This window comes from Ostrinia nubilalis, chromosome 28 (assembly GCF_963855985.1).
Source record: "Ostrinia nubilalis chromosome 28, ilOstNubi1.1, whole genome shotgun sequence".
Lineage (NCBI taxonomy): Eukaryota > Metazoa > Arthropoda > Insecta > Lepidoptera > Crambidae > Ostrinia > Ostrinia nubilalis.
This window is the reverse complement of record NC_087115.1, coordinates 4743218-4755262: the sequence shown is the minus strand read 5'-3', so window position 1 is coordinate 4755262 and position 12045 is coordinate 4743218. Positions and strand designations below refer to the sequence as shown.

The window sequence follows — 12045 nt, the reverse complement described above, 5'->3', positions numbered from 1 at the left end:
AATTAAAATTCAGTATTTGACGCAATTTATGAATCATTCCAGCTCAATATTTCTAAAAGAATACATCATAGTTTTGTAAAAACTTGATTCGGTTTCGATATTTTTTTACATTTTTAGTTGCTTCATTTATTTTAAAAGTTGACAGTTAATTAAAAAGTATGTCAATTATTAATTTGTAGTGACAATAATACTCTGTTCGTCAAATCAGCGATTTTCTTTTGTTTTCTACTTTTTAAACACGAACGAAATTATTTTTCATGGTCCATAAATATGTGCCTTTTTTTGTAGGTGTTGCCATGTATTTGTTTTTGTCCAGGATGACCCGTGGGCAGGCCTGTCGTACACCGTGGACACCGAGACCGGTAAGTGTAGTATAATATTAATTTTATTGCTATTAAGGTGGACCGACGACCTCATAAAGGTAGCAGGAAGGCGCTGGATGCAGGCCGCTACCAACCGGGCGATGTGGAAATCATTAAGGTAGGCCTATGTTCAGCATTGGATGGCCTGTGGCTGAAATGATGATGATGATGATGAGAATATGAAAACTCTTCCCGTAGTCGTGAGAGGCGAAGGGAAATCACGCAACGACCAATAGGAGAAATGTTACGAAAACGGGAATAAATATTCAAACCATTTTCACGCATACGCAGCTATTACGGAACGGGACTATTCCCACCTCTCGTTCCCACCGCTGCAACTCCTGTGTAGCCAGGATCTACAGCTTGACCGCCAATAACCCAACCAGTGAAGTAAAAGCTTGTCCCAAAGTTAAATTGTCATTGGACCCGCAACGAAATTAATCAGAAGAACTTAGTAGAAGGAGTTCGAAGTTAAGGTTCGACTTCCCTCCATTGCAAAGCAGATGACAGGTGATAAACAAAGGTTTAAAACCTTTAAGAAAAGATTATGCACCACGGTCAATAAATAGCAATTAAGGGGGCCTATCTTATGAGCAATTAGAAACTACCTGCCAATAATATTTTTCACAAAATCGCTTAAGAGCAAGGAAATCTTCCTTGTCGCGACAGGATCGGTGTAATAAATTGCAGAAACAGATGTATTAAAATAAGCATTATGTTACGTTCATGTTTCCAAAGCACAGCTTAGTATTAAAATTAACACAACCAATCAAAAACTCTCAATCTATGGTTTCAATTGAATCGACTTGAACTTCGTTCCGTAATACCTTTAGCCTGTCACATAGCCGCAGCCCTTCGCCCCTTATGTACTTCATAAACAGGGGAGACACCCCTAGATCGTTGAACCTTGGGGTGTATGATATGGACAATTATTTTAATTCTATATTTACAGGAATATGGTAGGGCAATTGGAAATAGACACTATTGACAAAGAACTACTTGAATTACGAACAGTGTGAAAAACTGGCTCATTTTGTTTGATATGATTTTATTTCAAACTAGCGGCCGCCCGCGACTTTGTATGCGCGCGTGGATCCCGTTTTATCCACTTAGGGGTTGAATTTTGCAAAATCCCGTCTTAGTGAGCACCTACGTTCTAAAAGGAACCCCCATGCAAAATTTGAGACTCCTTGAAGTTTCTGAGATTTCGTGACATGTGAGTCAGTCAGTCAGTCAGTAATTAATCAGTTATTAATCAAGTATTAAGTGTTTGTACTCGTACGTTCTAATAGCGATGTTTCCTGGGTAAATAAGCAAGAGTTTTAATTAGTCCGTCTGTTAGCTTATCAAAAACTACTCCACACGTATTTTTCACTTTTTAAAACTATTGAAAATGTAAAGAGATAAAGCGTGCCAAAGTTCTAAAGAAAAAGCCCGTGACGTCAGTGAGTGCGTAAAAGTGCAGCACATTGTGACGTCGCGCGGAACTTCAACGCACTATAACTTTGTAATTATTTGTTTGATTGACAATTAAAAATATACGTGTCCAATTTTTTTTTATACCTTAATTGACGGACTAAAAAATTTTTTTAGGAAACCTGCCTATTGCCTACCTAGGAGTATATGCTTCGCACGCCTCTACCAGTTGTACAGAAGCTTCCCAACCAAAATCATATTACAATGCCCCGTACATACGCCTAAGTCCCCCAGGCGTGGTGCGTCGCACCATTTGTCACGTGAGTCAGCAGTTCGACCCCCGGATGGGGCGAGCGTTCTTTAATCTGTACGTAATACTTCGTACTGAACTTTGATACAGTTTGTTTTAATCTTACTTTAATGCTTGGTGGTTGAACTGGACCTTCAAAGGTTCTATATTCGATTCCCATAAAGAGCACGTCAAGAAAAAAAATCATGTAGTTTGGATAGGGATTTTGAGACCATAAACCAATTATTTAATTCAACCATAATGACTATAGTCTGGTCCATTGGACAAACTTCTACGTGCTCCCGGACCAGACTATAAATGAAATGAAATACATAGTTTATTCAGTACATAAGCCCTTTCCAGGGCACTTATACACGTCCCAAATATAGCTTGCCCTACCACCACTTCGGGACAACATTTGGGCTGGTGCTGAGAAGAAGTGGCGGAAGAAATTCAGTCACCTTTGTCAGCCTCTTTTTCAATCCAATACAGTTATTTATAAATTACATGACACTTAATAAGTGCGAGCTAGGCAGGTAAAGTCCACGCACTCTTGTCATTTAAATAATCGTTTTAACTTGAGCCATTAAAATACATTCTTTCTATTCTATAAAACTTTACTTTCTTCCAATCAAGAACTAACTTTATTAATTCTATACTACAAAGTACAGAAAATTCATTTATACTTATTACCAATTGAGTTATGAAGATAATTTACCAAAACTTCCCGATCAATTGATGTTATTTAAAGAACAATACAATACAATGTGTAAAATAATACAATTGAATTAACTGGACGATTACTATGAGGTCTCACAGTTGACGCACAGGGTCACACACGAATCTTCGAATATTTAATGTGTGCGTTCATTTTCTGCTTCACTAATGCAAGCATAGTTTGTGAATACGGGCATTAGTATTGCAAGTGAAAAGCTTCTAAAACCTGCATTAAAATTCATATTTTACTTAAATGTCTCTGTACACCATGATTGAGACAACTTCTAAAGCGCCATCGCCATAAGAGTCACAAAAGATCACTTATTACAACCCCAGCCAATATAATAGAGTTTATTTCAACAAAAACTTCAAAAGGCGAAATGCGTTTCCCAAATGCATAACATAATATGTGGAAAAAAAACCATAGACAATCAGAAAAAAAAGAAATATTAATCACAGAGAACACTGGCCGAACGATGACTAGCGGAAAAGTCGACATGAAAAAGGAATTCTTTTTTTTCGAACGCGGCTGTCACTGGACGCCGATCGCCAGTTTAAAAAGACCTCTGGCTTTAGTCTGTTCCCCGTATTTTTGGGTCCAAATTCAAAAAAGGGCGGGGCGAAGTGGCTCAGGTTATACTGGTTTCGTTCGAACTCATTATTGAGCGACGCCGCGCCATCAAAATACGTGTCCTTCTCAAAATTTCGAAGATAATCGACTGTTAATATTATTTTTTGAGTTCCTTTGTTCCATTTTCGATTATTCGAATTTAATTTTGTTCTTTTCATGAATTTTAAATCCAGTTATGGAATTGGACAAAAGACGATCGCAATTCAACTGTAGCTGTGAAACTTAAAGGCGATTGGTCGTTTATTCTGAAACTAGGTTTTGCTCACGGCTTCGCACGCGTGAATTTCAGTTTGTTACAGATCAATTCAAGCCTAGGTGTATGTTATTCAGATGTATACTTATACAATAATACTGTAAAGTTTAAGTAAAATCCGTTCAGTAATTTTTGCTTGAATGAGTAAAAGAACAAACATCCATATTATATCCTCACAAACATTCGCATTTAAAATATTAATAGGATGCAATGTTCGTATTACAGAATCAAATCAATTCAATTTCAAGCCTCGAATTCAAATCAATTAAAATTCAAGATTCGAAAAAGTATTTAGCTAATTCACTTACATAAATGTCACTCTCTACACGAGATCTCTCTCGTTTATGCGAATCCCTATTTTTAAGTGACCCCTATGGTGACAAATAACAGGAATTTTGTTACTGAAAAATTAGGGATTGATGGTGAAAACGGGCATCAATCTCTAGAGAATTTTGCTTCGAAATGCGAGTAGATTCCTCCAATAAAGCATCGAAAACATCTAAACTCTACGGTATTAAAACGCAACGAAATCAAATATTTTAACTACAAAGGACTGCTACAAAAATGCTCCAACTTATTCCATGTCATACGTTCATTGTAATGTATATGATTAATATATCTGTGACGTCTCAATTCCCCATGGAATAAACCATTAATATGTATTGTGGCTCAGATTGGGGTGGCCTTTGTGGGGCTATATGCTTTATGTACCTACAGCACATCGGGCTGTACATGTTTGTACTAAAATAGCTCCTATTGCAAGTATACATATAATATGCTACTGTGAGTTGCGCTTAGTAAGACTTGACTTCGTAAAATGAGACACAAAATTCGATTCAGGAAGAATATTTTAATCGGCAGATAAGTTGTGTATCTGCAGCTGGCCCAGGATGCACGCCACGATATAATTTTATCAACTATTTTAGAAGACAAAGGTATGTGCTTATCGTGCAAAATCAGTTATAGATGCCTCGATAAAAAATTATCGTGGCGACTGGCGCGCATTCTGGGTTAGCTGAAAATGCATATCTTATTGATAAATATTGAATAGCTATAGAAAATATGACCTAGTGACGATGAAAATGATGGTTTTTTTCTAAACATAATTAATTGATTAGGTGATTATGAAATATAATTTTAATTTGAAATTCTTGATCTAGATTGAAGTCTGTATTTATTGGTATGTAGAACCTTTTAGCCCGCAAGAGCTGTGCCCTCAGATCATAGAAGGGAATAGATGTGAAACGGGGGCGTGGCGCGTGTCTCCGCGATATGCCCAGAAACGAACATCGGCCGCGTAGCTAGGTTAGTCGCGATTCAGTCGTACTAAGGAAATGTTCTCCGAATTTTTTGGATAATGCGTCGTTACGTGCAATAAAACAAGTGAAACGAAGAACTACAGGAACAATGGAGTCATTTACTACATGTAAGTATTGCAAATCCATTGGTATTTTGGTTATAAATAAAAAAAACTTAACATTTTTACGAACGAATTCAGTGCCGTAACAGTTACTGCGATATCGAAATCAGTGGTGATAAAAATTCTAACACACTTGTACATTGACGATTTAGTTAGCAACCACTTTATGTCATGCTCAACTACTGCGCGATGTATTTAATTTCTTCCGATATCCACTATCGTGTGAAAATACACAGTACGGCCGCATGTGCCGGTCGTAACATAGTGCCGTGCTCGTGTTCTAATGCGGTTTCCTATTATCGATAAATAGAAGTAAATTATGATTTTCTATTTTGTAATTTTAAATAAAAAAATTATGTGTTACTTGCGATTATAAGATTTTACAAAAAAAAAAATAACAGTAGAAGTAATTAGTAACTGTCAACTATGTAATTACTATAAGAGCTAGTTGAAAGCCTAATATAGGCATTATTTTTGATAAACATATGCGGTACGCAGATCGCCATAATTAATCCTTCAAGGCCCGCGAATCTAGACACAATAGATAATCAATTGTTATGACATTAATTAATGCCGTCTGGGACTCAAGCGGTTAAAAAGTAAATGCGTGATAGTAGTTAATAATAACGTATAATAATAAAAAGGTTTTCATACATAAGCATTTTGTGAAACCAGTTTCTAGCCTTGCCCCTAGCGATTTAAAGTATCGATATGTTGTCGACTTCATTTTATCTTTGTTCTCTCACTAGTTTTCAAAGTGTGCGTCACGTCACGCGGCCATTGATTGGCCATAAGGCACGCCTTCTGGCCAATCACAGCACTTTTAAGCCGGTTGCACATGTTGTCGTAGACTCTCAGTCGCTTTGTTTTTACACAGTTGAATGTGTGTGTGGGAGCTGTGGTGGGGGAAATGTGGGGACACTGGTTCTCGTTGTAGTTACGCGCGACTTCATATCTATTCTCTTTCTATGATCTGAGGCTGTGCCGCTCTTGTATTTAGTTCGTAGCGAAATGCGGGTTGCAGAAAGCGCTCTTCACTCTGTAATTTAGCCATTTAGATGTCCAAAAAGATAAAATCGGTTTATCATCAACATTTCAGCCACAGGACGTCCACTGCTGAACATAGGCCTCCCCCAATGATTTCCATATTACCCGGTTGGTAGCGGCCTGCATCCAGTGCCTTTCTGCTACCTTCATGAGTTCGTCGGTCCACTAACTCTTAAAATCTGTAACGTCAAAGGAATATGAATTAAAAACTCCATAAAGACAGGCAGAAGCGAAACTCTAGTGGCCAGGTCAAGCTATAGTTTCTGATGATGAATCTGACAAATGTGACTGAGTTTCTTCCGCCACTTCTTCTCAGCACCAGCCCATATGTTGTCCCGAAGTGGTGGTAGGGCAAGCTATATTTGGGACGTGTGTAAGTGCACTGGAAAGGACCTAAGTACTCAATAAACTATTTGTATTTGGTTAGTCTATACTAATATTATAAAGCTGAAGAGTTTGTTTGTTTGTTTACTTGAACGCGCTAATCTCCGGAACTACTGGTCCGATTTGAAAAATTCTTTCAGTGTTAGATAGCCCATTTATCGAGGAAGGCTATTGGCTGTACAACATCACGCTACGATCAATACGAGCAGAGCAACAATGAAAAATGTTGCGAAAACGGGTTTTCACGCGTACGAAGTTGCGGGCACGGTAGTTGCTTAATAAAAAACTTACCGAAGTGAGTCGGCCATTTTGTGCGTTTGCTATGTCGATCTGTAGCTTCTGCTAGCTGAATATTAAGTGCTCTATTAAGCCATAGGGTTCACTGGCCTACTGTGCATGACTATCACAAACAGTGAACAATCATCGTGGCTGTGCGTTTCGGGCGTCCTTGCCCGATGAAAGTAAAATGTCATTGGCTATGGTCGTTTGACGTGCAGCTTTTTGCTGTCAAAATTTAAAAAATGTAAATAGAAATTGGCGCGAATGATGGAATTGGAATCGCATAATTTGAGACCGGCAAAAGAATAAAAATTGGGATTTGTGACAAACTTAGCGCTGGTAAAAAGATTATGAGACATGTAGTTGTAGAGGCTCCTTAAGAGCAAAATATTTGACGATTTTTAAGTAATTTAAGTCTATACAAATAAAGATTTTTTTTACTTTGACTATAGGTTGTTGAAAGTAAAGCTGAGTAAAAACCATATCAATCAAATTGAAAGAAATAAAGGAATAAAACAAAAGTTTTTTTAGTTTTTGTAGTAATTATCACATTGGCTAAGTCATATTATTATATCAATTGATAGAAAATAATGATCAGATCTTCCTTAGAACATTTAAATCTGTAAATTCTAATAATAACTTTAAAAAAGACGTAGTTTAAAATTGTTCTCAATTTTACGCTAAACACGCTAAGCGACCTATTTTAGATTATTCAGCCAATTGTTGAAAAATGTATCTGTAAAAAACTTTCAAACTCCAAACAACATTTGAAAAAGTTAAGAATTGAATCGATATAAGCGCTTTCAATACATTTAGCGATGAATTTTTATTTACATTTGATTTACAACTGCTTTCAGCTTTTTGGATTGGTCTGGGTCGCCAATCGTCGAGTCATTCGAAATAGTTGATCGTTTCCATTGCTTTCTCATTTTACTGTCAATATTGGATTCAGAGTGGATATTTGTATTAATGTGATAAATGAGAAAGTATTTCTGTCTGTATGTAACGTTTCACGCTTAAACCTGAGCTAATTTTGATTCATTTTGGTAGAAAAGCTAGTCTAAATAACTCAAAGGTGACTGACTGACATAGTGATCTATCAACGCACAGCCCAAACCACTGGACGGATCGGGCTGATTTGGCATGCAGTTAGATGTTACGACGTAGGCATCCGCTAAGAAAGGATTTTACGAAACTCCACCCCTAAGGGGGTAAAACGGGATCCACGCGTACGAAGTCGCGGGCGGCAGCTAGTAGTAAATAAAGTTGAAACAATTTAAAACGAGAAGTGCGGATGAAATATAGAAAGATTTTTTATCGGAAACGGATTGACTGGAGGAAAGTTATGACTTAAATATCAAAATGGTTGATTTTTATCATGGTGGATGATAAAATGGAATTCAATTAAAGGCTTTATGTGTCCGATAGTTTAGTCGGGCTGTTAATCACACATTACCCGATTTGGTATCGGCCGATTCTTTATACAAACTGGAAGTCGACCAAACTATCAGTCGACTAGAAATCTGTAGTCTATTCTCATCTCTCGTCCCATCACTACAACTCCTGTGTAGCCAGGATCTACAGCTTGACGCCAATAAAAACCCAGCCAGTGAAGGTCAAGTTTGTCCCGGGGGAAAGTCTGTAGTTTGTGGGCTTTTTAAAGAATCCTAACTCTAAATTACAAACGCGCACAGGCTAAAGAACAACTTACGTAAACCTATTTTCCCCCCAAAATTCTCCCGCCAAATCAATACCACACCAAAATGGCGGCGGGAAACTCACCCACAGCATTTCATTAAAATAAAACAGCGGGACCCACCATTAATAAAAGCAGAAAAAGATTAATGTCGGTGAAACACAATGCGTAATAAATTAAACCCGGGTATAAATTTTCAGAAAGGGCGCGCTACCCTCCGCCATTTTGTGCGAGACGGCCTCTGATTGGCTGGCTCCCTTGCTAATCAATAATATCCTCTTTTCACCATAAAGTCTTAACAACAAAGCTGCCTACAAACCACTTTCAACCTTATACACTTCAGTCAAAGCTCAAATCCGTTCGTGCGATGTTAGCATAGATGGAAAGAACAGAATTTCAAATATAGAACGCGGAGCACGTCTGAAACAAAAGCGCTTAGAATGCATTGGAATTGATACGTACACTCGATATTCGCCTTTATTTCCTTGTAATAAGATCGAAAGGTTATAAAAGGATCTCCTAAACGAGTTTTCGTTCTGTCGGGTTTTCGAGCTGGCGTTTTGTTTAAAAAACAATATCCATTCTAATAACTACTTTATCTTATACTCCTAGAGTCCAAAATCGTTTGACTTTGGATCCGAGTAACGTCTTTTTAGAATAATCTAAGTTACAAATCCCATTAAAAGTTGTCGTTGGAAATTGAACTCTATATTTTAGGTATAATGTTGAAAATGGGTTTTTCGATGAAATCATAGATTATAGAGGCATAGAAAAAGTCGTATTCGATTAGGTCGGGATAGGAAGGAGGTTTTTTAACGAGATTCGGTCTTTTTATGTCCTTTTTGATATATGTAGCTTATAGAATATGTTGGAACAGGAAAATATAGAACCAACCAGCGGCAGACATTTTAGTTTCATTTTTATTGACCGTTTGCTTAGACTTAATAAACTTGCAACGCCTACTTTAATTTGTGTTTGACTCATAGGTTCACTGGGAGACAATTTCAACGTGAGGAATAAATTGAACATTTTGAGTTATTTTTCTCAAAAAAACATTTTTTTCTAGGTAGGCATTACTAGAAGTAAGCTGATTAATTTTATTTCATATTTACTGAAATCTAACTTTAATAATAAATTGCTGATCCGGCGAACCTCGTACCGTTATGTTCACCAGAAATAATGCAGGACTCTAATGCTGAAATAATTTTTCAAATCGGTCATGTAGTTTCGGAGTCTATTCAATATAAACAATCAAATCTTCCATCTTATTTTAGTGTAGACTATGGAAAATTAAAAATTTGATATTAATGCAGTCTATGGAATATTTATAATTTCATACTTCTAAAGATTCACCACTAATATAATATAAAATTGTTGCAATTCACGAAGGCGAGTGAGCTTTACATGTGTGGTGGCTCGCTACTGTTCGTTTTTCAAAAGTGTTGACAGACGTTACACTATCGTTATGTGCATGTACACGTACACACACAGTAAAGCTCACTCGCCTTCGTGAGTTGCAAGAACTATACCACAAAACTTCTCTCAAGAAGTCCGCGTAAGGTCTCTGAAAGGTGCCACATTTTTACTAAAACTAAAAAAATGGCGGCAATAAAACTGTCAAAATTTAGCTTCATTTTCCCGCCAAAAGTCACCAAACCTTGTTAATTTCTTCAAAAATCCTTGTCCTACAAATCCCATTATCTTAAAAGCTATAGATACGATCTTACCCTTCTGAAGTCAGGTAGTCAATCCTTTTTGTTTGTGGTCTGTGGTCATTATAGTAATTTCACTTTTTTTGGGCTGTAAATAATGAATGTCATTGCTAGTTGTAAAAAAAAGTAGCCACCGTTTTTGTGGCGCGAAGACAACTGGCTTGAAATATTACAAATAAAAAAATCAAATTATGACGTATTCTTTTTTAATTTTGCTCGGAATATGGCAAAGGCATACCTAAATCTAGCCAGGTTTAGAAAATTAAATAGTTACTATGACAGAATAAGCATTCATTTGTTTATCGTTGTGTAGGAGACTTGCAGTGCATTTATCTAACTGGGTGAGACGTCCACCTACTAGGTGGACCGATGACCTCATAAAGGTAGCAGGAAGGCGCTGGATGCAGGCCGCTACCAACCGGGCGATGTGGAAATCATTGGGGGAGGCCTATGTTCAGCAGTGGACGTCTTGTGACTGAAATTATGATGATGATTTATCTTACTAGAGAAATAACGAAATCCCCACACAAAGCAAACTTTCATCTCCTATTTTACCCCATAATGTTTTTGGGAAACGAGGCAGACTTGGTCCATCCCTTAGGACTGATCAATGTCTATAAAAAATATATCAATACTAGCTTTCCGCCCGCGGCTTTGCCCGCGTGGAATTTTGTCTGTCACAGAAAAATTTTATCGCGCACGTCCCTGTTTCAAAAACCGGAATAATCCTATGTCCTTTCCCAGGACTCAAACTTTCTCTATGCCAAATTTAATCAAAATCGGTTCAGTTGTGAAAGCGAGACAGACAGACTCAAACTATCTCTATGCCAAATTTCATCAAAATCGGTTTAGGCGTGAAAGCGAGACAGACAGAGTTACTTTCGCATTTATAATATTAGTATAGATTGATCAAACGTAGCAACGAAAGACAGTTACTTTCCCATTATTTTATTTCTCTAAGATGTTTCGAATAAAAATTGGTCATAACAGGTCTAAATCATCACCTAAAGTAATTGAAGTCTATGGTGGTATATACCTGCCCAGTAAATGCCTGTTTACTTAGTAGTTGAAGTCTAGGGTGTTACATATCTGCCTAGTAAATGCCTATTTACTTTTGCCTCATCCTAGCCACAGACTAAAGACTATTTGTCGGCCATTTTGGGTCAGGCTGTTAATCAATATGGACATGTATGAAAGTGCGCACATTATACCGATTTGGTATCGCCCGATTCTTCATACAAATTAGAATCGGGCCCAACTATGGGCTAAAAATCTGCACGGGACTATTCCCAGCTCTTTTTCCCACCGCAACTCCTGTGTAGCCAGGATCTACAGCTTGACCGCCAATAACCCAACCAGTGAAGCTCAAGTTGGTCCCGGGGAAAACGTTTCTTGGGGTTTATAATGCTATCAGCTAGGGACTGGAATTCGCTGCCTGCTGCTGTCTTTTCTGACTATAATCCGGGCCTTTTAAAGGCGCGAGTGAATAGGCGCTTACAGGGCAGATATGTACCATCCTAGACTGCATTTCACTTAACATCAACGATTGCGGTCAAATACCTGCCTTGTCATGCATAAAAATAATTAAACTGTCATTGGACTTACAACGAAATTCACGACTGAAAGTCTGTAGTTTAAATCTTAAAGAACATAGACGTCTTTGGTCAGCCACATTACGCCCGTATTCACAAACGATGCTTGCTTAAGTGAAGTAGCAAATTGAACGCACACCGTTGAGGCTGGACCCGCTCCGCACGGCCAATCTGTATGAACTTCTAGGGAGCGTTTTAGAGTAATGCAGTCCGGAGGAACCGCTCTCTAGCAGTTCATACAGATCGG

General features: G+C 37.7%; 1 protein-coding gene across 1 annotated transcript in view; it reads left to right on the top strand.

The window, feature by feature from the left end:
- Nucleotides 1-12045, top strand: part of LOC135085311 (segmentation protein cap'n'collar-like) — a 121394-nt gene that overhangs the window by 41065 nt on the left and 68284 nt on the right. Inside the window, exon 5 of the mRNA XM_063980100.1 lies at nucleotides 317-362. Within this exon, the coding sequence (XP_063836170.1) occupies nucleotides 317-362 (46 nt within the window). The remainder of the gene's footprint in view (nucleotides 1-316; nucleotides 363-12045) is intronic.